The following is a 25,639-nucleotide window of genomic DNA, read 5'->3' as shown; positions in this document are numbered from 1 at the left end:
TAAATGCGGTGACGGCTTCAAGTGCTGTCAAATAAAGGCATTGTCCTAGACTACAGCACAGATAAACGCACTGTGCTAGACGTGTGGCAGACGCCAAGGGAAGGCTCTGAGATGATGAAGTATTTCTAGTTTAGGGCGGTAGCATCTGTGATGTCCACTTCACAGTCCTTGTGCCAACACTAACTTTCAAAGGGTCCTCTAGCGGCTACTGGGGAAAGCTGATGAGGAAGCCGAGGTGCAGAAAGGTAGGAAGAGCAAAGGCTCAGCGTCCCAGACCCCTTTTTATTTTCCCAAATTCTCCACAAATAATCGCCACCCGAGTGTGAGCACCAGATCGGTCTCTCAAGTCTCCGTGCAGACGAAACACCGTCGCGCCGGTGCCCTCCGCCGGGTCGGCGCCGGAAGTGCAGGTGCATTGTGGGAAGCGTTTCCACTGTTGACAGCCTAGCTCCCGGTTTCAGGCACTGCAGCCTAACTGAAAAGGGCTGGCTCTTTATGAATGTCATAGATTCTAGACAGCTTCGAAGGGCTGCGAAGGAAACTGGGATTTTGGGGGGTGATTCAGGACTAGCAAGACCATTTCTCGGAAGTTCACAGTGAGTAGGGATCGCATACTGCCCGAGTCCTCCAGAGTGAGCGAGAGCGGCATCTCTATGATCAAGGAGCCATAGAGCGGGCCTCTCTTTCCCTCCTGCGCATGAGCAGTAGCTGTAGAGCCGGAAAGATGGCGGAGGAAGGGTAAGTGTTTTGTCGATGAAACCCTCGCGTGGGGCTTTGAGTATCCGATTCCATCCTTTCTGTGTATATTCTAGTGCGACAACAGGACACTTGTCCGTTGTGGAAAGAAAAAAAAGGCTCATATTATTCAGGAATGTAGGTCTGGGCCTGCGGGTCGGCCACAACCGAGGTTCGGTTATCTGGAGCGACTTTTGGGGCGGCGAGTGAGAAAACTATGGTTCGGAAGGGGAGAGAGTGGTTTGCGAGTGCCCTCGTGGGTTTGCTCAGCTTGGCTGTCATGAGTGTGTTTTTCACAGTTTCATACACGTGTAGTGTTTCTTGACCATAAATTCTCCCCGTTACACCTTAGCCTCCCTCTCTCACCAAGTCTCCCCTCCCCACCCTGGCCCGACTTTCGTTATTCTCCTGTGTGGATCAGTAACCTCGCCAAATCTTTACGTATTTTACTAGAATTTTTTTTTTCGCCACTAGTATCTGTAATAGACACGGTTGTCTATCACAACTCTCTACTGACTTAAACAAACCCAGGGACCAAGCGTTTCCTGGCAACGAATGAGCATTATAGGACTAGGGAAGCCCGGTCAGAAACCATAGGCTTCCGGAAAATCTCAAAAAGACTGGCATGCGTTGGGGGCTGGAGAGATGGCTCAGAGGTTAAGAGCACTGGCTGCTCTTCCAAAGGTCCTGAGTTCAATTCCCAGCAACCACATGGTGGCTCACAACCATCTGTACTGAGATCTGGTGCCCTCCTCTGGCGTGCGGGCATACATGGAGGCAGAATGTTGTATACACAATAAATAAATAAATCTTTAAAAAAAAAAAAGAAAGACTGGCATGTGCCTGGAAGACCAGGATCCTGCATTGGTTTGGAAAGCCATTGAATGTTCGTTTCATAATTTTCCTTGATAACAATTTTTCTTTATCAGAGAAAGAAAAAAGATCCCGTTGGTTCCAGAAAATCTCCTGAAAAAGAGGAAGGCTTATCAGGCCCTCAAAGCCACCCAGGCAAAGCAGGCACTTTTGGCAAGGAGAGAGGTAATTATGGGGAGCAGAGGGTATGGGATATTGGGGTTTGCAGTGGGTGAATTTTATTGAGCATATGTTGAAATAGATTTGTTATCATCAGGACCCCCCCCCCCCATTTGTTCTTCTATACGGTACAGTCCAGCAAAGATTTACCCAACATCTTTCTGTGAGCAAAATGCTGGTATCCCAATTAAGGGGAAAGTCAAGACTTTCTAAATTCAAATTAAGTGATGAGAGACCAACTTTGGCAGAGGTTTTTTCTTTAACGGGGTTTGTCTATGTACATCTCTGGCTGGTTTGAAAATGCTGACTAGGCTGGCCTCAGACAGATCCGTCTGCATCGGCCTCCCGGGTACTGGGGTTAAATTGCCAACTGTGGCACGCTAGTATAATTCCAGCGCTCTGGAGGGTTGAGGCAGGAGGGTGGAGAGTTTAAGGTCAGCTTGGGCTAGATAATGAGAACCTGTCTCAAACCAAAAGTATCCAACAATTTTTAATGTTTGTTTAGAAAATGTATGTGTGAACTGTACATGTTGTATATACCAGCTTTGAGGACAGAAGAAAGACCTCTTGTTTTTAATAATGCCTAATATGGTGTTGGATTTCATAAACACAGTAATTGTTTACCAATATATTGTTACCAGTAATTGTTATATATATATATATATATATATATGTATATATATATATATATAAACTAATTTACCACAGCTTTTCTTCATAATACCTAAATTTTCTTAGTTCTATCTTTGCTTGGATTCCTCCGTGAAAGTGTTTCTTTTCTTTGGGGAGGGGCAGAGTTTCTCTGTTTTGTAGACCAGGCTGGCCTCGGGGATCCGTTTGCCAGTGCTGGGATCCAAGGCGTGTGCCACTGTGCCTAGCTAAAAGTGTTTCTTCGTGGAAGAGATGGTGATGTCTGTCTTCTGTCTAGGGAAAATCAAAACAGTTCAGGTTTAAGCGACTGGAGTCATTCCTGCATGATTCCTGGCGGCAGAGGCGTGATGTGGTGCGAGTCCAGCGACTAGAGGTGAAGCCGCGTGCACTGGAAGCGCCTGATAAACACTCCCTGGCCTTCGTCATGCGCATTGAAAGGTAGAGTGCGGTTCCTTTTCAGTCCCTGAGCTGCTCCAGCAGACTGTGCTGGGTTCTGTGTGAGGACGACGGGTGAAATGGGGTTAATCTAGGATGAGGGTCGGGTTGTTTAGTGATAGATGCCCTTTCGAAAACAGGAGCAGCAGCTTGACACATACATGAAAGTAGGCAGAGCAGGCCCGTCGTGGTGGCGTGTGCCTTTAATCCCAGCACTGAAGCACAGAGAAACAAAGACAGAAGGAGTTTAGTGCTGCTCAGGGGCATGTTTCCTGCTGTACAGGATGTGCAGGGCTGGGAAGCAGAGTCCATACTTACCGTGAAATACAGCTTTGTGCCTCTCCATATAAAAGCTCTGAGATTTAAATATTTATGACCTGTATCCTCTTTAACCTTCCTGCCACTACCCATAATCTCTTTCCTGGATTGGATTTTCCTGCACTGATGTCAGTCCTCAGCTCTGCCCCATTGGTGATAGTCAGAAGGAAATGTGAACATGTTCTTTGCTTTTCCTACCACCCATTAAAGCAATTCAGCTTCCTTAGATAAACACATAATCCTATAGCCAACCCCTGCCGGTCCGTCATTCAGAGACTGTTCTGTAGCATCCGGGGATGGCTCCACAGAGTGGAGGGCTCTAAGGTGAATTCTGTGGATCTTGTAAATAGTCATGCATTTCAGGATTGCCTGCCAAACAGACTGGCATAGGCTGGAGTCAGAACTGACAGCTGGCTGGGCGGTGGTGGCGCCCGCCTTTAATCCCAGGGAGGCAGAGGCAGGTGGATCTCTGTGAGTTCGAGGCCAGCCTGGTCTACAAGAGTTCGTTTCAGGACAGGCACCAAAGCTTCAGAGACAGCCTGTCTCGAAAAACAAGAACAACAACAAATAAACTGATAGCTGCTCTTTTCAGGATAGAAGGAGTGAGTTCTCTGGTACAGAACACCATAGCAAAACTTCGCCTGAAGAAATTGTTCAGTGGTGTCTTCATCAATGTCACCCCTCAGACTGTAAGAATGCTGCGTACAGTGGAGCCTTATGTGACCTGGGGGTGAGTACAGTTTTCCATGTGAGTTCCCTTGTACTTTGAGTGTTTGAGACACACGGGATATTGTTTTCGTAAGGTTTGTGTTGTGTTGGGCATTTTGCTGTGGTCACTCACCAGAAATAAAGAACCTTGGGGTATGAGGCAGCAGTGATGCTGATGGTGGTCTTTACAGAGTCAAGTCAGGACTTAGAAAGTGAAGATCAGAGAGGGTAACACCCAGGCCTAAGTAAGTCAGTGCCTATGTGACAGTAGTGGTCTTTGCTGGGTGGTGACTCAGACCTCTAATCCCAGCACTTGGGAGGCAGAGGCAGTGAGGTTGCTGTGGATTCCTGGTCAGCCTGAGCTAAGCTGTAAGACTCTTTCTCAAAGAAACCAGTGCAAATTTAGAGCTTGGTGCCTCAGGCCATAATCCCTATGAACCAAAGGCTGAGGCAGGAGGATTGCTGCAAGTTTGAGGCCAGCATAGGCCATAAGAATAAGACCAAGTCTCAAAAAAAATCTAAATGTCTAATTATATACTCAGGCCCACTCTAGGATTTTCAGTTGGCAGGTGGGTTGATTTGCTCTTAGCTTGAGTCAAGACATTGCTGGGCAACCCAAGCCCAGTTCAGACTCACTGCACCCAGGTTGTAGGACGTTGGGGTGAGAGGACCTTTACCTCTCATCAGCCAGTGTGATGCAGGATGCTCTACTGTGCCTTACATAGATTTCCAAATCTGAAATCTGTCCGGGAACTCATCTTGAAACGTGGACAAGCGAAGATTAACAATAAGACTGTCCCTCTAACCGACAACACGGTGATTGAGGAGCACCTGGGTGAGTGCTGCTGCTGAGGCCAGCAGGGGTGTTGGTGGCTGTGGCTTGACCAGGGTGTGTTCTTGGGCTTTACAGGCCCCTCTGTCATGGGAGCACTGGCCTGATGGTGAACAACGAAATCTACACCTTTTATTTCTCAGGGAGATTTGGTGTCATTTGCCTGGAAGACCTCATCCATGAAATTGCCTTCCCGGGGAAGCATTTCCAGGCAATCTCTTCATTCTTGTGCCCATTCCACCTCTCTGTGGCCCGTCACGCTACCAAGAACAGAGTGGGGTTCCTCAAGGAGATGGGCTCTCCTGGCTATCGGGGTGAACGCATCAATCAGCTCATCCGCCAGCTGAACTAAACTGGGACCAGGTGCGACTCTGCTGCAGATTGCTCTCGCTCCCTCCCTCCTTCCCTCCCTGCCCCTCCCCACCATGCTCATGTGGAGGTCAAGGACAGTGTGGGAAGGGGGAGTTGGTTCTTTCCTCCCATTCCTGAAAGATCAAAGCAGTTTGTCTTGGTGACAAAAAGCCTTTCTTACTGAGCCATCTTGTCAGCCCTTGGTCTGACTTTTGATGGTTCATGCTTGTCCATTAAAAGTCCCTGTGAGATGTAGGTATAATTAGTGGTAAGAACTAGCATCACTGGAATACAAGTTCTTGTGTGTGCCAGTCCTTTAGAGTTGTGTTCAAATGGGAATGCGCATGCTTACCTGGGAAGGGTCAAGGCCTGATGACGACATGAATCCCTGACTGTTAGGTTACAGCTAGAAAACTGTTGCTGTTGCTAGAAAAGCTGTTGTGTTGAAAGGGTCTTACCCTGGTTGATCATTTGTGTTGCTGCTGCCCTTGCTTTCCACACCAGGTCCATTGTCTGCCTTGATGCAGTTGTGCTTTCCTTCCCTAGGATTTCCAGAAGGCAGTGCATTGAAGTGTGCATTTGTTAATTAAAATTATCAATGTCTTCAAAGAAGACTATTTTCTGCCTTCAAAACCTGGAAGTGGTCGGCAGAAAGACAACAGGGTGTGAGCATTGGAAACCTCAGCACAGCCCCGTTTCATGGAAAAGGAAGTTCTCCACAGTGGCTGCCCCTGCTCCTGAATCAATGCAGGCCTTGGAGGAAAGAGTTGCCCTACTTTGTCCTGTCTGATATCTTGGTGTTTAATGTTGGGTGGGCAAATAATCCAAACATCCCTCCTACCCCTTCCAGTTCTCGGAAGGCCATGGTCCAGACCCAGGGGCATACTTGAGTCTGGAAAAAGAAACTCTTGTTTCTTACTTGTATTGTGTTTTTTGTCAGCACCGGTGTCTTTGTTTGTTGTTTGTTTAGGACAGGGTCTCACTGTGTAAATCCAGCTCACCTTAAACTCCATAGCAATCCTGCCTCATCCTCCTAATGCTGAGGTTATAGGTGTGTGCGCCCCCAGCCTGGGAACTTACACTTCAGACAGAAGTAGCGAAAGCTTTGCCTAGTCTGTGCTGTGAGGCCATGTTGCAACTTCAGTGTCAGCTTTGGTCAGGCTTGCCTGTCCCTGAGTCAGTGATGGCATTTGTACCCTGACCAGTTTAAGACGGGTTCTCTACGCTACGAAGACACACACGCTCCCACTGTGCTGGATCTCTGTAGTGGTGACACCCTCTTGGCACCAGGCCTCTTCTATGAGGATGCATATGAGTGAGCATTCTGTTGTAGAGGAGATTAAAGTTTAGCCTCGCTGCACTGGGCCTGGTAGGTAGCCCTTTAATCCCAGTGCTTGGGAGCAGAGGCAGTAGAGCTCCTCAGCTCAAGGACACACACAAACCAACCTCCTCCTCATCAGCCTTTCCTTACAACCCACACAGGGCTTCACATTCTTAACAGTTCCTTCCCTTGGGCTTTCCTGGAACCTCACTGTGAAGCTGAGTTAGAAAGGGGCTGGAGAGATGGCTCGGAGGTTAAGAGCATTGCCTGTTCTTCCAAAGGTCCTGAGTTCAATTCCCAGCAACCACATGGTGGCTCACAACCATCTGTAATGAGGTCTGGTGTCCTCTTCTGGCCTGCAGGCATACACACAGACAGAATATTGTATACATAATAAATAAATAAATATTTTTAAAAAAGAGGAAAACATTTTAACAGTGCCTCAATGCATGCTGGTTACAAGGTCGGCGGGGCCCAGAATCTGCCAGAGGACATGTAACTCTGCTGCTGTAGAGCACTGGGAGATGAGGGAACACATGAAGTGCTCGCCTACTACGTGAGGCCCTGAGATCTACGCTAAGGGAGCATGGCTTCCGTTTCTGGCCTACACGGTGGAGCTAGTATCTTCCCAAGTGTCTGCCTTGCTCAGAATTTAAAGCAAGTTTTTAAAATAAAAGATTATTTTAAGGTTTATTGTGTGTGAATAACCATCTGTAATAAGGTCTGGTGCCCTCTTCTGGCCTGCAGGCATACACACAGATAGAAAAAAAAAGTACATACACAGATAGAAAAAAAAAGTACATTATCAGGAACAGGTGTTAGACATAAAGCATCCTTAGAAGAGGAAATCTATTTATCTTTATTTTATGTGCATTGGTGTGAAGGTGTCAGATGCCCTGGAACTGGATTTTAAGACAGTTGTGAGCTGCCATGTGGATGCTGGGAATTGAACCCGGGTCCTCTGGAAGAACTGTCAGTGCTCTTAACCGCTGAGCCATCTCTCCAGCCCCATAGAAGAGGAAATCTTGTCCTTGGGAATGTAAACCTCAGACAAGTGGTTTCATCTTACGAATAGAAAGTTTCTGTCTCATCGCTATCATGGCCCTTCCTCTTCCTTACCCTTTATTTCATCTAGTGACCAAATATACCTAATCATTCTCTGCACCTGTTGAAATATACTTTTTAGTACCTTCTTATGCAGCAGACACCATGGGGGTTGGGATCTAGCAAGCCTATCCATAAAGTTCAAAGTAACATTCTTTGTCCATCAACATTAACCCATCTATTCCCTTGCTCATCATACACCCTGTGTATGACAAAGGTTCTGCTGTAGTCTTATACATTCCCATACTGTGCTTCCCTATCCCAGAGCTGTTCCTGAAGAGATATTCCTTGTCTTGTAGATACATAGAATATCATTATTATAAAAGAGATTGTGCAAAGCCCATATCCTGCATAGCCAGCTACTCGAGAAACCTGTCTATGCCCCAAGGGCAGCTAATACCAGGCCATCTGCCATTGACCTCCAGGAAGCCTAGTCCCATAGGACACGTAGCTCCCATCTGGTATAATGACATATGTCACACAGATGACACTGGAGTTGGTGTGGGGATTACATTGCCCTTGCTATTTTAGTCATTTATTTAGTCATAAATAAACCATGGATACACTTCATGGCTCTACCTTGCTGCCAGTGGAGAATGTAGTGAGCCACCGGGCCTGTTTGAAAGACTGGGCTGGGCAGTGGTGGCAACTGGGAGGTAGAGACAGGCGGATCTCCAAGTTCAAGGCCAGCCTGGTCTACACAGAGTGAGTTCCAGGACAGGCTCCAACACTACAGAGACAGCGGTTTCGTAAAAACAAAGACTGCTTGGAAGCCTGGTGTGCTGATGCATACCCCTAATCCCAGCACTCAGGAGGCAGAGGCTGTTCTGGAAGAGTGAGTTCAAGGCCAACCATTGCTGTGTTGAGAGACCCTCTCAAACGCAATTTCAGGGACCCTGAGCATGGGTCAGTCAGTGGCTACGACCTCAGCCAGCTCCAGCATCTGACACCTACCACTCTCTGGTAGAGAGCATTGGCGCTGTCCTTCCCGCACCTACAAGACAGTTGATAACTCTAATTGTAACTTTGGCGATGGCTCAGTAGGTAAGGTTCCTGCTGCCAAGCCAGAGCTTGATTACGACCCTGGATTTCTAGGATTTGTTGTCGCTCAGTTTTGAGTAGGGGGTCCGGGTGGGGGTGACGCCCCCCCCTTTAATCCCAGCACTCAGGAGGCCAGGCTGGTCTAGGACAGCAAGGGCTACACAGAAACCGTGTCTCAAAAAATATGAATTTCACTTGCATCATTTAGAAAATCGAGTTCTATCATAAAACCCAACATTAGAAATGACTTGGCTCTCTGGTTTACTTTATCAGTACCATCTGAAGGTGGCCCGTTACAGTGAGCAGGTGGTAAAACAGACTTGTTTCAATTACACAGAACATGGTATGCAGTTGAGATTCAGCGTCCAAACCAAAATTCCTGGGCAGCATTCAGTCTCCCGGGAAGACTGGGTCCGGCTGAGACAGGTCAGAGCAGAAGCAGAAAGATGAGTAAAGGAGGCAGCTGTCCAGATCCTCAGGTTCGTGCAGGATCCAGTCATGCCCTCCGGATCTCGGCTCCGAAAGCCCTGGAGCTCAGGAATCCGCTGGGCCTCCGACACGCTGGGCCGCTGGGCTGCCAGGGGCCGGTACCCCCACGGTCGGGGACTGCGTGCACGAATCTAGGTTGGTGGTGCGGGGCGATACGGCCGAGCTTGCGTCCTCCCAGGGCTTGGGCCTCCGCGGAAGCAGCGACGCCGTCGGTTCGCCGTGGGTGGCAGTAATGTGGCGTTTTTCCAGACCCGGCAGCTCCTGGCCCTCCTGGACCAGCTGCAGGAGCTGCGCCAGGGTCACCGAGGTCTGAGCCAGTTCGGCGGAAGGCGGTGCTCTGCTAGGGCTGCCGACAGAAGTCCGCAGCTCCATGTCCCGCCACCAGTTCAACCCCGGGACCGGACCACAAGCTCTTCCGTGAGATATGGGAGCAACCATCTTCACGAAAAGGGGGGGGGGGGGGCTCAGACTGTACCAAAGGGTCTAGCCCAGGTTAGATCTCCAGAACCCGAGCTGTTCCTGCCGAAGCTGCAGACTCAGTTAACCCCCAGCTCACATCCCAGGAGCTAGGAAGGAAGGAAAAGATAAAATCACACTTCCCTTGTGCACAGGCTGCAGCAGGACCTGCTGAGTGTTTTTTTTTTTTGGTTTTTGGAGACAGGGTTTCTCTGTGGCTTTGGAGCCTGTCCTGGAACTAGCTCTGTAGACCAGGCTGGTCTCGAACTCACAGAGATCCGCCTGCCTCTGCCTCCCGAGTGCTGGGATTAAAGGCGTGCGCCACCATCGCCCGGCTTCTGCTGAGTGTTTGTATTTGAGACTGAGCCTCAGTCAGTGGTCCAGGCTGTGTTTCTGTCTGCCGCTCCCAACCGCGTGCTCTCTCTTTATATTTCTTTTGGTAATTGTGGTACTAAGGATCAAATCCCACGGGTTGGTTGGTTTGTTTTTTGCTGTTGCTTGGGTGTTTGTTGCCTGCTTTGGTATTGAGACAAGGACTCTCACTGTCTCCCACAGTGTCTCTGAGCTACACATCTGGCTCTGATGATCAGGTTTCTAAAGTCATCAAAGCTAGTCTGAATAGGATGCCGTGGCCTGTAACACCATATGCCCAGGCCGTGGAGCCAGCCTGGGCTACATACTGAAAGAGGTTAATAAATAATAAATAGCTTAGTCTGGCACCCCCCAAAAATCAGTAAGTAACACAAAACTGGCGGAATTTAAAAAGGACACAGCGCACGCCTTTAATCCCAGCACTCGGGAGGCAGAGGCAGGCGGATCTCTGTGAGTTCGAGGCCAGCCCGGTCTACAAGACAGGAACCAAAAGCTACGGAGAAACTCTGTCTCGAAAAACCAAAAAAAAAAAAAAAAAGGACACAGCCTGACTACCCTCACCCTAAGCAACCTATGAAGCCACCAGGAGGCTAAGATGATTCAGCAGGTAGGACTGTGCAACTTTATCCCCAGCCCCATGGTTTTTTCAAGGTCTCATGTAGGCAAGGCTAGCCTTGAACTTACAATATATCACGAGGTAGTCTTGATTTTTTTTCAGTGTGTGTGTGGTGAGGACACACAATGTACATGCGTGTGGAGGTGGATATCAGAGTCATTCTCTACCGTTCTTCTGCCTTATTTAATGATGTAGAGCCTCTCAAACAAACCTAGAGCTTGCCGATATGGCTAGTCTCTTTAGCCAGTTTGCTCTAGGGATCCCGTGTCTTAATTGGGGCTTCTATTGCTCCAATGAAACACCATGACCAAAAAGCAGGTTGGGCAGGAAAAGGTTTATTCAGCTTAAACTTCCACATTGCTGTTTGTCACTGAAGGAATTCAGGATGGGAACTCAAACGGGGCTGGAGAAATGGCTCAGCAGTTAAGAGCACTGGCTGCTCTTCCAATGGTGCTGAGTTCAATTTCCAGCAACCACATGGTGTCTCACAACCATCTGTAATGAGATCTGGTGCCTTCTGGCCTGCAGCATACACACAGACAGAATATTGTATACATAATAAATAAATAAACAAAGCAAAGAAAACCAGCCTACAAATCACAATCCTAGAGAACTTAGACAATAATGAGGACACTAAGAGAGACTTACATAGATTTAATCTACATGGGAAGTAGAATAAGACAAGATTTCCTGAGTAAATTGGGAGCATGGAGACCTTGGAGGAGGGTTGAAGGGGAGGGGAGAGACAGGGAGGGAAGCAGAGAAAAATGTAGAGCTCAATAAAAATCAATAAAAAAAAAATGTAGAGGTGAGCAGGGGGATAGTGGCACACGCCTTTAATCCCAGCACTTGGAAGGTAGAGGGCTACAAAGCAACAAAGCTACACAGACAAACCCTGTCTTGGAAAGAAAGAAAGAAAGAAAGGAAGGAAGGAAGGAAGGTAGAGGTGAGCCACATGTGGCTCATGCTTGTAATCCTAGCACATGGAGAGGTTGAGGCAGGAGAATAGTAGTCTAAGGCCAGCCTGGGCAACACAGCAAGATGTCTCAAGTGGAGGGGGGCAATAGAGGGGGAAGGGAGGGAAAAAGAAAGAAGAGAAGGGAAGGGAGGGGAGAAGGCCGAAGAGATGGCTCAGTAGTTAGAGCATCGCCCAGCAAGCATGAGGACCCGAGTTCGAATCCCTAGACCTTCCTACAAATTGGATATGGGGACTAGAGAGATGACCCAGAAGTTAAGAGCACTGACTGCTCATCCAGAGGTCCTGAGTTCAATTCCCACAACCATATGGTGGCTCACAGCCATCTATGATGAGATCTGGTGCCCTCTTCTGGCCTGCAGGCAGAACACTGTATACATAGTAAAAAAGCCTTTTTTAAAAAGTCGGGTGTATGGTAGCATGTGTCTAGATTCCTAGTGACCCTAGGCAACATGGGAGGTGGAAACAGTAGAATCATGGAAGCCTGTGGAACTAACCTGGAGTGAGAAATGCAGACGACAAGAGAAACCTGTGTTAAACAAGGTGGAGGGTGAGGGTGGACATCTGACTCATTCATGTGTGTTCTGTGCACACACACGTGTGCACACTTACATCATATATGACCATACATACACACATACATAAATACACACATACATACAATACACATCCCCTAAAAGAGAGAAGGAAGGAAAGGAAAAGAGGCAAGGGGAGGACTGCCAGCATCCTTGCCTTGCTCTGACGATCGGAGTTGCTGGACAGGTCAGTTGCACCGGACTCCCAGTCTGGACAACGTTACTGTCATCTGGTCATGTGGAAGCCAAAGACAGGTAGTGGGGTTGCCTAGCACACCCAAGGCCCTTGGCAGCTTGCTAGAATAAATACCCTCAGTGATGTAATTTGGTTTTCCTCAGCCTGGGGCTCCTCAGCTGGGTTTGTGAGCTGCCTGGGTCTCTGGGCCAACCTGCAAGTGACAGGCTCATGCCAGTGTATCCAGGCATCCTTATTTGCCCTGGGCAAAGTTCTTGAGAACAACAAGATTGTGGGAGCAGGGATTGCTTCCGGAGCTTCAAGAGAGAGGAAAGATGTGAAGATAGGCAGGGAAAGCAGGTCCAAGAGGGAGGCAGGAGCTGGGCTGGGTGCGGGGTCGCCAGCAGCGCTAGGGCTGCGAATGCCCCCCCTCCCGCTTGAGTCCCCTAAAGGTGTCCCCAGGGCCCTCTCCCATCTGCAGTGTGGTCACAGAGCCTGAGCCAGCACTTCCTCCAGTCTGGAGAACGCAGAGACAGAGTCGTTAAGGACACCTGCCTCCCCTCCTCCCACTCCCAGGCGGGAAGCCACTGCAGCTGCACCTGGGCACAGCAGGGCCTGGGAACACGTGGAACCCACAGCACCCAAGGCTGCCCCTGGGTCCCTGCACAGAGCCAGGAGAGGGCAGGCAAGTGGCCATTAAAACTGCCCTTGAGGCACAATGACAAAGGTGGGGTGAGGCTGGCGCAAGAATATAGACGAGGAAGAAATAAAGCCACGCGCAGAAGAGACACCAAACTGTAATGAGGAGCCGTCGAGGGGCAGGAAGGGCTATTCAGCAAGTAATTCTGGGTAATTAATTAGTTCTTTGGAAAACCTGTGTACTTAACACACCTCAAAGTGATCTCCCTCCGGGGAGAGAAGGCGGAGTGGGTGTGATTGCCCTCTCCAATAAAGACCATCATTTTTCTTTCCTTCTTTGAGGTTGGGCAGTCATGGCTGGCCTGGAGCCCTCTGACCTACTGAGGTAGCACAACCTCGCCTGTGCTCAGCTCCAGTAGAGAGCAGAACTGGAAAGAAATACATTCTCTAGCTGGGGCGGGCTTTCTAGGCTTAAAATCCACTTACTGGTCCCTAAAAAAACAACAAAAAACTGTAGGTTTGAAAAAAGAGGGAAGGCATCAGCACTCTGGATGTGGTGGCTCGTGAGTTGGAGTTCAAGGCTATCCTGGGTACATGAGCTCCTTCTTTGCCATTTGCCTTTTTAAAAAAAAAAAAATAATAATAATGGATAGAGGGTTTCTCTGTGTGGCCCTGACTGTACTAGAACTCACTTCGTAGACAAGGCTGGCCTCCAACTCACAGAGATCCACCTGCCTCTGCCGGAGTTTAAAGGGGTGCGCCACCACTCCCTTTCTAAATAATCAAGGCCTTTATTCTCCATATTACCAAACACTAGATATATGCAACAAAACTGTTGTAACAGGGTGCCAGACCTCAGGTCTCCAGACTGACTCCATGTTGGAAGTGCCATGGTAAAGCTCAGCATGTAGACAGCACCTGCCAAAATGAAAACAAAGACCTAACCTGTCCAGTCTATAGCTCTGAAAAAGTCTCAAAATGTACTGACTTTGCTTCTTGACTTCTGCAGTTCCTCGTCTGGCCGACTGTTCCCGACAACTGAAGTATGTCAGCCCAGGACGTGGTTTTTGTGCTGAAAAGCTCCCCTGAGAAAGGCACCATTAAACCGGGATCCAGAACACCTGGTATAGTTGCTGGTCAGCTAATAAAAACGTTTTTTTCTTTTTGAATTTTTTTCCTCATCTTACATACCAACCATAATTCCCCCTCCCTCACCTCCTCCCTTTACCCCCATACCTTCCTCCCAACCCCCCAGCCATTCCTTAGAAAGGGTAAGGCCTCCCATGGGGAGTCAACAAAGCCTGGCATATCTAGTTGAGGCAGGACCAAGCTCCTCCTCCCTGCATCAAGGCTGAGCAGGGCATCCCACCATAGGGATGGGCTCTAACAAGCTAGCTCATGCACCAGGGACAGATCCTAGTCCCACTCCAGACCAAGTCACACAACTGTCACCCACATGCAGAGGGCCTAGTTAGGACCCATGCAGGCTCCCCAGCTGTGGGTCCAGAGTCCTTGAGCTCCCACTAGCTCCTGTCAGCTGTCACTGCAGCTTTCCCCTTCATGAGCTTTCATTCATTTATTTATTTTTGGTTTTTCTTTTTTTTAAAAAATTATTTATTTATTATGTATACAACATTCTGTCTGTGTGTATGCCTGCAGGCCAGAAGAGGGCACCAGACCCCATTACTGATGGTTGTGAGCCACCATGTGGTTGCTGGGAATTGAACTCAGGACCTTTGGAAGAGCAGCCAGTGCTCTTAACCTCTGAGCCATCTCTCCAGCCCCCATATTTTTGGTTTTTCAAGACAGGGTTTCTCTATGTAACAGTCCTAGCTGTCCTGGAACTCACTTTTTAGACCAGGTTGGCCTTGAACGTACAGAGATCTGCCTGCCTCTGCCTCCCTGAGTACTGGAATTAAAGGCCCCCTCGCTCGTATTGCTCCTTCCTCTCCTCTTCTTGACCCCAGGAGCTCGGGCCCATTGCTTAGCCGTGGATCTCTGCATCTGCTTCCATCAGTTACTGAATTAAGGTTCTATGATGACAACTAAGGTAGTCGCCAATCTGATTACAGGAAAAGGCCAGTTCAGACACCCTCTCCACTATTGCTAGGAGTCATCCATGTGGATTCCTGGAAATTTCCTTAGGGCTGGAGAGATGACTCAATTGTTAAAGGCTAGGCTTACAACCAAAAATAAAGACTTTCTATTGGCTCAAACCCATGGTGAGCAGTCTTCCCCACCACACTGTAATTAGATACCCCCATATCCAACCCTTTAGGCGAGCTATCTAGACCTAGGAAATGGGCTGGTCATGGTTGCAAGGGGGCCTGTTATCCCAGCACTTGGGTGATTTAAAGCAAGAGGATGGAGGGTTGGGTCCATCTTGGGCAATACCTTGAGATCCTGTCTCAAAAACATAAAAGAAAAAAAAAAAAAAGAAAGGCTGGAGAGGTGGCTTGGTGGCTAAGAGCATGTGCTACTCCTCTGAAGGACCAGAATTTGTTTTTGTTTGCTGGTTTTTTGAGACCTCAGGCTGGTCTCAGATTCCTCTTTGTAAATGAGGATGACCTTGAACTCCTGAAGCTTCTACCTCTGCTTCAGAGCTGTGATTCCCTGTACACCACCTTACCTGGCGTGTGCAGGCTGGGGATGGAATCCAGGACTTCACGGATGACAAGCAAGCGCTTTCCAGCCTCCTGCTCAGACTATTTGAGGCCATGGGGTGAGGGGCAACACAACAAGTCCCCATGTCAAAAAGTAACTACAGCTAGGCATGGGGTGCAGAGATTTAAACCCAGCACTCGGCAGGCAGAGGCAGGCAGATCTCTGTGAGTTCGAGGCCAGCCTGATCTAAAAGAGCTAGTTCCAGGACAGGCTCCAAAGCTACAGAGAAACTCTGTCTCAAAAAAGACACAACAAAACAAAAAAACACTGTTGAGTGCTCAGCTCCAAATGGAACATCTACCTCACTCCCATGACCCCCAACCTGCCGCCCACCCCCTACCTCACCACCAGGTTCACGGAACATCATGGAAGAAAAAGAACACGAGAGGCAGAGCATGGGGTATGAGAGGACCTGTGAACACGAGAGCCAGAGCCCGGGGAGGAGAGAACACAGGAGCCGGAGCCCGGGGAGGAATGCTGGGAGTCGCTGTCTTCTAGACATAAGACGGCCTTGCACTCACAGACTCACTATAGCCGTGCCTACTACACACGGTTCCGACAAGATTAGTCAACGTTCCTTTCCCCAAGCACTGCTATCTGGACTCTGGGCCCCCATAAAAGTTATAAAGATTATAGGAGGACAGCTTGGGGGGATGTGCAGGGGAGTGGAAAGGGGGGATTCGGGGTGGACTCATGAATAAAGTTGCCAAAGAATAAGTAAATACATTAAGAAAGTAACACAGCACTTGGGAGATGGAGACAGGAGGACCATCCTTAGTCTCATAGCCAACTCAAGGCCGTCTGGATTACATGAGACCCTGCCTCAAAAGGACAAAACGGGGACTGGGAAGATGATTCAGCAATTAAGAGCACGTATTGCTCTCACAGAGGACCTGAGTCTGGTTCCTAGGACCACGTCAGGTGACTCACAGCCTGTGTAGCTCCAGCTCCAGGGATCATACGCACAATTAAAAACAGTGTGTGTGGGGGGGGGGGCTGGAGAGATGGCTCAGTGGTTAAGAGCACTGCCTGCTCTTCCAAGGGTCCTGAGTTCAATTCCCGGCAACCACATGGTGGCTCACAACCATATGTAAAGAGGTCTGGTTCCCTCTTCTGGCCTGCAGACATGCACACAGACAGAATATTGTATATATAATAAATAAATAAATATTTAAAAAAAAAACAGTGTGTGTGTGTGTGTGTGTGTGTGCGCGCTCGTGCCTGTTTGAATCAGGAGCTCTCCATGTAGCCTTGGCTGTCCTGGAGCTCACTTTGCACTCAAAGTCACAGAGATCTATCTACCTGCCTCTATCTCTCTTGGGTTTCAGGCACATACATTGCACACTGACATATACTGGCAAAACACCCACACACATAAAGTAGAAAACAATAATAAATAAAATAAAAAGTTCAACCTTGGCTTTGCCAGCTGTGACCTTGAGCAGAGCACTCAATCTGAGTCTCAGTTGCCTCCTCTGGGAACTGAAGCAGCTGAAGGATGGCATGGAGCCGTTCTGTGTGGAGATCCCGCCATCCCCCTAGGGTGGGCACCCAGCTCCGGGGATGGGAGTGGCAGCTGTGTTCCCTAACACCCCTCCTCCCCAGAGAGGCCCTGGCAAAGCAGCTGAGGCACAGCTGGCCCTGTGGGAGGGAAGTCTAGGCAGCCTCCTCCCCCAGCCCACACCTCAGGGCTGCAGCTGGGCCTGTGGCCTGGGAGGGAGTCTAGGCAGCCTCCTCCCCGAGCCCAAACCTCAGAACTGCAGCTGAGTCAGGTCTCTTCTTGAGTGGGTCATGGCTAGGACGTGGTTGCTGCTTTTCCTGGCCCTCAGGGGTCAGACCCTGCCCACAGGTAAGTCCCTCTTGCCTCCCTCTTTGGCTGACGCTGGTCCCATCCCCTGGGACCAGTTGAGCCTCTACAGTGATGATGGGATCCATGGCCACCTGGTTCTGAGACTTCTTGTCCTCCAGATGGAGTCAGCAGGGCCCGTTGTCCCTCTTGGAAGCATCCCCAGCCTGGTGGTGTAGGCCTGTAGCCCCAGCTAGTCAGAAGGCTGAGACGGGAGAACCCAAGTTCAAGGGTCAAAAGAGGACTGTGGTTATCACTCAGTGGAAGAGCATTTGCCTTGCTGTCCTGCATGAGGGCTAAGCTCAGTCCCAGAACTGAATCATAAAAGAGAAAAAAGCAAGCAGGATGGGAACCCACGGAAGCTGGAGATTCATGGAGTCTGGGCCGTGTTGTGTGATACAGGGTGACGCACTGTGGGCAACATTGTGAGCTCCTGGGCTGTCCTTCCTGGCCTCACAGCACCCTCTTCCAACAAGGACAAGGGTGTCTCAAGTTCACTTCCAACCCACGTGAGGCCCCAAGGCGTCAGTGACTTGCCAAGCATTTAGCTCCAGCTATCCAAGGAGCAAGGCCAGAGAATTCCAGTTCTTCTGTCATGGACGTACATGGTGGGGGAAGGCCTTGGACTTTTGAGTCAGGGGGTCTACTTGATCTAAATTCACTTCTAGTGTGTCATGGGGACTTGAGAGAAGGTGCATGCAGCTTAAGGCCTGAGCTCTGGGAAGGAAACACTTGGGGGTAAGAATGAAAAATCTGGGGGACTTCATAGTGGAGGTGTAAGTTGGGTCAGCTCAGGAGGCTGAGGGGCTCCTGAAGGGCTCCTGAGGGGTCTTGGGGTTCACTCTTGGCTTCCTTTTATCCCTTTGTTTGCAAGGCTTTAGTAATATTAACATTAATATAAATATAAATAATATTTTCAAACTTGCTTAGCAAAGCATTATATTATCTATATTCTTCACAAAGATTCAATTGGCCATTATATTGTCAGGACATTTGACTCTCAGTCAGTTAAGGGGTTGAGACAGGGGCTAACCTCAGCTCTGTCTGAAGCCTTGTCCTAGGCTTGATCTCCTGGGTCAGAAGATAGAGACTTTCCAAGACAAAGAAGACTATGAGATTCATGGTGATTGAGGTTCAAGTCCAAAGCTGACTGGACATCTGCTTAGTGTCCCTAGACCAGTTATTTGGCCTCCTCATTTCCATGAGGCTCTCTGGCACCCTGGGCCATTTCTTTATCTTAGCCACACAGAGTTCATAATGTGAATTTATTTTCTGCTATTAACATTTGAAATTCTATTTATATTTTTTAAAAATCCTATTTAAAAATAACCTTCAATTCTATACTGAATGGGTCATCTTTACTGATAGTAATAAGGTGAGAGGAGAGGGCTCAATGTGCAGAGGCACTCAGTGCCAGCCCAACAACCTGAGTGTGGACCCTGGGGCTCACACTGTGAAAGGAAAGCAACTTGTAGTAGTCTGGTCCCCCACCTCCCTCTCTCTCTCTCTCTCTCTCTCTCTCTCTCTCTCTCTCACACACACACACACACACACACACACACACACACACACACGAAATGTTTTTTAGAGAGAGAAAGAAGGGCGGCGGCAGGGGCGGCAGCAGTGGTGGCACACTCCTTTAATCCCAGCACTTGCACTCGGGAGGCAGAGTAGGCAGATCAAGGCCAGCCTGGTCTACAGAGTGAGTTCCAGGACAGCCAGGCCAGGGCTACACAGAGAAACCCTGTCTCAAAAAAAAAAAAAAAAAAAAAAAAAAAAAAAGAAGAAGAAGAAGAAGAAGAAGAAGAAGAAGAAGAAGAAAAGGGGGGACTGAGCAGTGAAGAGCACTGGCTGCTCTTCCAGAGAGGTTCGATTCCCAGCACCCATGTGGTGGCTCACAACCATCCGCGATCAGACCCCTGCCATCGCAAGGTATCTCATGCTTTCTCTTCTGACCTGGGAAAGCACAGCATGCACGCGGTGTACAGACATACTTGCAGTCAAAACCCTCATAAATAATAAAATAAAAATAAAATCTCAAAAAAGAAAGAAAAAACCCAAACAGAATAAGACTACATGCTGGGGAGTGTAATTCCATTGGTAGAGTTTAAGCCCCCTCGACTCGTTAACGCTATGGCGTGGGCTGTGTGGATGCCTCCAACCCCAGTCCTCTGGAGGTGGAGGCAAGAGGATCCAGAGTTGGATGCCTCAAAATGAAGTAAAAAATACCTGATTTAACCGGGCAGTAGTGGTGCACGCCTTTAATCCGAGCACACGGGAGGCAGGCACCAAAGCTACAGAGAAACTTTGTGTCAAGGAAAAAAAAATCTGATTCAAATCCAGTAAAATGACAACCATTTATTAACTTATATTATTGCTAGTTCATCCCTGTCTGTCGATTGCTAGTTCATTCTTCCATCCCACCATGGTGCTGGGACCAAACTCAGGGCTTCATGAGGTAAAGACAAGCACCCTTCCTCTGGGTTTCATCTCTTCCTCCTTTTATTTTGGTTACATTAAGTGTTAGATTTCACATGTGCGTGCATGCGTGTGTGCGGCATGGGTGTGGCAGTCGGAGGACAGCTTTCGGGGGGTCATTTTTTTCCTCTTCTACCATGAGAGCTCCTAGGATTGAACTCAGCTTTGGCAACACGTTTTTACCCAGTGAGCCATCTTGTCAGCTCCCCTCCCCCACTTTAAACAATTTAGTTTCGATATCGGTCTCATTTACAGTTCACTCACCCACACTCCTGCCTCAGCCTCCCAAGTTCTGGGATTTCAGACGTGAGCAACTACAGCAGACTTCAGTAGTTGTCCCGGAACGGAAGTTCCAAGTATACTGAAGCTTCCTCTGCTCTTCTTCCCGTCCTTCCTCCCCAGAGGCACAGCTCTCTTCAGTCAGCACAGTTTGGGATTATAAGCAGTTGTTTACGACACTCCTGCCCTTCCCACAGGACGGAGTTCCTCGAAAGTGCTGGCAATGATTTCCTCAATGTTGTATACACAGCACCTGGCATAGGAAAGGGCTCAGAAAGGATAGGTGGGTAGACAGTGGACAGAGTGGGCAGAATGGTAGAGAATGGGTGGATGGATGGATGGGTGGATGGGTGGGTGGGTGGATGGATGGATGGGTGGATGGGTAGATGGGTGGATGGGTGGATGGATGGATGGGTGGATGGGTAGATGGGTGGATGGATGGATGGGTGGGTGGATGGGTGGGTGGGTGGATGGGTGGATGGATGCTTGGCTCGGGGCTGTGCAGACGACTGTGGGCCAGGATGCTTGTGCAGAAACACGAGGACCTGAGTGCATCTTCTCAGCACCCATGTAGAACCCTGCGCCTGACTCTGGGTGAGCCTGTCACCCCGGCACTGGGGAGGGCAGAGACAGGAGCATTTCTGGGGCTCTCTGGAGGCAGAACTAGCGCCAGGGGTTCTCCCTAAGGGAGTAAAGTGACATGTGATAGAACCGGTCAGCTAATGTTCTCCTCTGGCTTCCATGCACGAATAGGCCTTCATATCTACACACCTGCACAGATACAAACACACATACCACATATACACTTTCATGTACACATTCACACACACACACATAGATACCAAAAAGAAAGGAAAGAAAGAAGAGGGTTTTTTTTTATATTTATTTATTTATTATGTATACAATATTCTGTCTGCATGTATGTCTGCAGGCCAGAAGAGGGCATCAGACCTCATTACAGATGGTTGTGAGCCACCATGTGGTTGCTGGGAATTGAACTCAGGACCTTTGGAAGAGGAGGCAATGCTCTTAACCTCTGAGCCATCTCTCCAGCCCAGAAAGAAGAGTTTGATAGAAGGGAAATGAAATTAGTAAATTCAAGGTCAGAGGGTTGACTGAAGAATATGACGGTGAACGGCAATGGGATGGGACATTCGACAGCATTGGATGACAGAAACCCAGAACTCCAACACTCAAGAGAGTTCCAGTCTGGAGGCACAGGCCAATTGAGCCAGCACAGACATTCCTCTCTCTTGCAGGCATAGCTGGCATCCCCTTTCCTTCCCTGGCTCCACCCATCACCCTGCTGGTGGATGGGAGGCAGCAGATGCTGGTGGTCTGCTTGGTCCTCGATGCGGCACCCCCTGGCCTTGACAGCCTCGTCTGGTTCTCAGCTGGCAACGGCACTGCACTAGACGCCTTCTCCTATGGGCCCTCCCCAGCACCGGATGGCACCTGGACCAGCCTAGCCCAGCTCTCCCTGCCCTCTGAAGAGCTGGAAGCCTGGGAGCCCTTGGTCTGCCATGCCAGGCCTGGGGTGGGGGGCCAGAGCCGGAGCACGCTCCCCCTCCAGCTGTCAGGTAGGAATGCAGCCTGGGTTCCAGGCATGAGGCATTAACGACATGTAAGGGTAGACCCTGGCTCCTGGTAGAGTGGTTTTGAGGCCATGATTCCTGGGACTGACAGCTGGGGTAAATGGTTCAGGTTTTCTCTTAAACCTGCAATCCCAGAATTTGAGAAGTAGAGACAGGAAGATCAAGGCTATCCTTGATTACAAGTGAGTTCATGGCCTGTTTGGGCTCCATGAAACTTTTAAAAAACCAAAACAAAAGCAAATCCAGGCTTAGATGTGTGATTGCTAAGAGATATTGATAACTTTTAATGGCTTATTCATAGGTACATATATACATATGTTTTATATAATAATTTTTATGAACAGTTCATATCACATAAACAAACCCTAAAAGACCAAACAATAATTAAAGAATAAACCTCATCACCAGGCAGTAGTGGTGCATGCATTTAATTCCAGCATTTGGGAGGCGAGGCAGGTGGATCTCTGTGAATTTGAGGCCAGCCTGGTCTACAGAGTGAGTTCTAGGACAGGCAGGGCTACACAGAGAAACCCTGTCATGAAAATGAATAAATAAATAAACCCTTATCCCTTACCATGTTTATTGTATGCCAAGCACTGTCCTAAGTGCTTCATTTTAAATTTTTTAAAGATTATTGTGTTGAAGTGTGTGTGCACGTGCATGTGAGTGCTTGACAATAATTGGATTCCTCTGGAGCTGGAGTGACTGGCAGTTCACAGCCTCATGACAAACAAGGGTGGGAACCGAACTCCGGTCTTTTTTTTTTGTTTTGTTTTGTTTTTTGTTTTTTTTTTAAGATAGGGTTTCTCAGCCGGGCAGTGGTGGTGCACGCCTTTAATCCCAGCACTCGGGAGGCAGAGGCAGGCGGATCTCTGTGAGTTCGAGACCAGCCTGGTCTACAGAGCTAGTTCCAGGACAGGCTCCAAAGCCACAGAGAAACCCTGTCTCGAAAAACCAAAAAAAAGACTAATGTAAGACACGTGCATGTGATTGAGGATAAATACACATGTAAGACAACTGCGTACATACAGCTTGGCATGCATGAATAACAAGGCATTAAAGACAGCAAGACCCACCATCACAAGCAACCCTACAAGATCCTGACAATAAAACTCAGGGCTAGCATTAAAGTATATTCAAATAAACAGAGAGTTCACCACACTCATGACAAACAGTCCTTTGAAAAGTTACCAAGTTACCCGCAAACCAAGCCCAGACAGAGTATGGAAAGTTAGAATCTGCCAGTACATATTGTAGCCCAATAACCATGGCTACTGCTAGTATCCAGGCATCTGTGCTGGCCTGCCCTTGGGTTTCTGACAGGATGCATCCTCAGCTGCAATCACTAAGAGCACTTTCTGTGCACATTCACTTTTAAAAGGGCCCTGCCCACCTCCCATTTGTTGCCTCTTTAGACGAACAGCAGGAAGAACCAATTATAGAGTATTTAACTGTGGATTAGATGACAGTTTTCTTCCCTACATAAAATGGCCAAACAATCTAGAGTGCATGGCGATGATCAATTGACTTTTGGGAGATGGCTCCTGTATTACTCTTCTCAGTTCAATAAGTCTTGATGATGCTACAATAAATACTCCTTTTATTACTAAAAAAAAAAAAAAAAAAAAAAAAGATAGGGTTTCTCTGTGTAACAGCCCTAGCTGTCATGGAATTAACTCTGTAGACCAGGCTGGATTTGAACTCACAGAGATCTGCCTGCCTCTGCCTTCTGAGTGCTGGGATTAAAGGTGTGCGCCACCACTGCCTGGCGCTCCCAGCTTTTTAACGAGGGTGCTGGGTTCCAACTCAAGAAAGCATTTTGCCAACTAACCCATGTCCTAAGCCCGGCAGACCTTGCTGGCTAGCTAGTGAGCCCCAAGGGTCTACCCGTCCCCATCTCCCCAGCCCTGGGTTATTCTGTTTTTCTGTGTTTTAGCACGGGGATTGAACTGGGGTCCTGTGCTTGTGTTGCGATCCAGCCATTTGAGTCACCTCAGTTTTATCACCTCTCAAAGAGAATTGCTTCCTAAAAAAATGCCCTGCCTTCCAGCAAAAGCTGGAAGAGAATGGGCTCCCTGGAGGAAGAGACTGAGGGGCCTCTTGGGGACAGAACTCTCAGGCAGGGAGGGGACTCCTTGGGGCTTACCAATATGTCCCTCTGCCCTGCAAGCTGGCCGGGGCAAGGCACAGGTCTGGGACTATGAGGTGCCACCCACCACATCGTACTCACTTCCTTTTTCTTGGCTCACAGCGGAAGTGTCCACAGGCAGGACCTGCGTTCAGCAGCCCCTCAGAGGTGAGTTGTCAGTGGGTAGGGAAGGGACGGTGCCTGGGAACGACGGTTTGAGGACTGACTGGTACCTGGGGGTGGCAGTCTGCTCTAATTTGACCATGTGTCCCATGCAGTTGGGAGACTGAGAAGTTTCCAGTTAAGGGACTGCTTTGCCAAGAGCTAGTCTGGGCTTCAGACGTCCCCGGGATAAGGTGGGGTTTTCAGATCCCATCCTAATTCCTGCACACCAGTGGAGCTGCACAGAGCCAACGTGTGGAGCCCGATGGCTTCTTGGGTAGGGGGTGGCAGGCGGTCCCAGTTTGAGAGCCTGTGCATTGTTTAACTACCCGAGGTGGCGAGAAGAGCGCTGAGCTAGTAATCCCAAGGTCTGTTTCTCGTCCAGATGTTCTGAGCCATTTACTCTTTGCATTCCATGCTCTTTCCTGAATGCTGGCTTCTCTTGGCAAATGAAACCCAGTGAGGGGAAAGTAGGAGGTACGTGTCATTACCAGTAGAAACAGGTTAGACACTAGGAAGGAATCTCCTTGGAGGAGAAGACAGATGGAGACTGGCCAACAGAGGACAGGCCCTTCCTGTCCTTTGGGAGGTCTAGGGCTGCTGGGGACTCCTCCCACCCCTCCTTCCGCAGGGACATCGGGTCAGGTACTGCTGCTGAGTGCTCTGCGACTGCTTCTCTTCAAGCTGCTTCTGTTGGACGTGCTTCTGACCTGCGGCCGCCTCTGTGTGCTGGCGGACCAGCTCCCACTGCCACCACGCCCACGCAAGTCCCTGCCTCCCACCCACCGAATCTGGACATAGTAATGAGAGACATCAAGGTTTGATCTGATCCAACCCTCTGAGGCTCTGTGCTGAGGCCAAGATGGTGATGCTGGACCCTTCTGCCACCTGGGGCAGGAGTACAAAGCCCAGGCTGCGAGGAGGCCAGCTTTGCCCGCAGCTCCTGACCCCCCACCCCGCCCCTTTCTCAAGATGCAGAATTTTTTTCTCCTGTATGTGATCTGCCTCTTCCTGTGAACAGGACTATCTGAGACTGGGCTCTGCCTCCCTTGTCAGCCTGAGGCTTTGGGGAGACAGGGAAGGAAGGAGGCGAGGGTATGCCCTGGTGTGTGTGACAGGCACAATACAGAAGGGTTAGATGACACTAACACATTGCACAGCCATTCATTTGTGCACCCGTGGGAGATGGTGTGCCCGATAAAGAGGAAGCGGAGATCTGGGAAGGCTCCATGGAAGAAGAGTGGGAACCTAGCAATTGCCTGGTGGGTCTCGGGACTGGGGAAGGGTTGCTGGGATTCTCCTTCCCCAACTATCAATCTCTCCGTTTCCTTACCCTGGCTCAGCCTCTCTGAGAGGGCAAAGTGGAGCCAGAGAGCCAGGGAGGTAATGCTTGTGCAGACTTGAGGGAAGAGTGCAGAGCCAGGATTCCCGGGCGTCAGGATCACATCCAGTGCTAGCGCATAAGATGGTAATTGCAAACCTACACGCTATTAATTAAAGGTCATTATTCATTTGAAAAATATTAACTCAGCATCAGCTGGGAGCCAGGTAGTAAAGAGGTTTGATTTTGTTGATTTTTCCTTGTTCCTAAAGAGAGTTCCTGCATGGACAGAGAATAAGGTTCCCACAGAGGAGAAGGCTTTATTTCCAATCACATGTAC

The 25,639-nt window shown here is 49.0% G+C and overlaps 3 protein-coding genes across 4 annotated transcripts; 2 read left to right on the top strand and 1 right to left on the bottom strand.

Moving 5' to 3' along the window:
- The first annotated feature begins 425 nt into the window (after positions 1-425).
- On the top strand, positions 426-13,999 carry Rpl7l1 (ribosomal protein L7 like 1). Of its 2 annotated transcripts, none has more exons than XM_041656147.1 (7): positions 426-738; positions 1,665-1,773; positions 2,696-2,856; positions 3,764-3,901; positions 4,605-4,714; positions 4,855-5,074; positions 13,836-13,999. In XM_041656147.1, exons 1-6 carry the CDS (start codon positions 698-700, stop codon positions 5,061-5,063), a joined length of 768 nt encoding a protein of 255 aa, XP_041512081.1. In that variant the 5' UTR covers positions 426-697; the 3' UTR covers positions 5,064-5,074; positions 13,836-13,999. The 2 variants fall into 2 exon arrangements, with proteins under 2 accessions (XP_041512081.1, XP_041512080.1); XM_041656146.1 differs by lacking the exon at positions 13,836-13,999 and adding an exon at positions 5,609-5,980 and having other exon boundaries at positions 428-738.
- CUNH6orf226 (chromosome unknown C6orf226 homolog) lies at positions 7,970-9,455 on the bottom strand. The gene has a single exon (XM_041655121.1). The coding sequence runs from the start codon at positions 9,453-9,455 to the stop codon at positions 9,063-9,065; it is 393 nt and encodes a 130-aa protein (XP_041511055.1). The 3' UTR covers positions 7,970-9,062.
- Positions 14,000-17,278: 3,279 nt separating the features above from the next.
- On the top strand, positions 17,279-24,779 carry Ptcra (pre T cell antigen receptor alpha). Its single transcript, XM_041655264.1, has 4 exons — positions 17,279-17,339; positions 21,353-21,673; positions 23,940-23,984; positions 24,610-24,779. Exons 1-4 carry the CDS (start codon positions 17,282-17,284, stop codon positions 24,777-24,779), a joined length of 594 nt encoding a protein of 197 aa, XP_041511198.1. The 5' UTR covers positions 17,279-17,281.
- The last annotated feature ends 860 nt before the right edge of the window (positions 24,780-25,639 follow it).

Source organism: Microtus oregoni, unplaced genomic scaffold, assembly GCF_018167655.1.
Source record: "Microtus oregoni isolate MIOR12 unplaced genomic scaffold, Mior012 000007F_ref0000211, whole genome shotgun sequence".
NCBI lineage: Eukaryota > Metazoa > Chordata > Mammalia > Rodentia > Cricetidae > Microtus > Microtus oregoni.
Note: the sequence above shows the minus strand (reverse complement) of the source record. Positions and strands in the feature narration are given on the sequence as shown.

What these genes read in the sequence shown, in the direction of transcription:
- Rpl7l1 (XM_041656147.1), top strand. Translation starts at nt 698, where the DNA reads ATGAGCAGTAGCTGTAGAGCCGGAAAGATGGCGGAGGAAGG. An exon ending in GAGCCTTATGTGACCTGGGG is followed by an intron (nt 3,902 to 4,604) that starts GTGAGTACAGTT and finishes TGCCTTACATAG; the next exon opens with ATTTCCAAATCTGAAATCTG. An exon ending in GGTGATTGAGGAGCACCTGG is followed by an intron (nt 4,715 to 4,854) that starts GTGAGTGCTGCT and finishes TTTATTTCTCAG; the next exon opens with GGAGATTTGGTGTCATTTGC.
- CUNH6orf226 (XM_041655121.1), bottom strand. Translation starts at nt 9,455, where the DNA reads ATGGTTGCTCCCATATCTCACGGAAGAGCTTGTGGTCCGGTCCCGGGG.
- Ptcra (XM_041655264.1), top strand. Translation starts at nt 17,282, where the DNA reads ATGGCTAGGACGTGGTTGCTGCTTTTCCTGGCCCTCAGGGGTCAGACC. An exon ending in GGGTCAGACCCTGCCCACAG is followed by an intron (nt 17,340 to 21,352) that starts GTAAGTCCCTCT and finishes TCTCTCTTGCAG; the next exon opens with GCATAGCTGGCATCCCCTTT. An exon ending in GCTCCCCCTCCAGCTGTCAG is followed by an intron (nt 21,674 to 23,939) that starts GTAGGAATGCAG and finishes CTTGGCTCACAG; the next exon opens with CGGAAGTGTCCACAGGCAGG.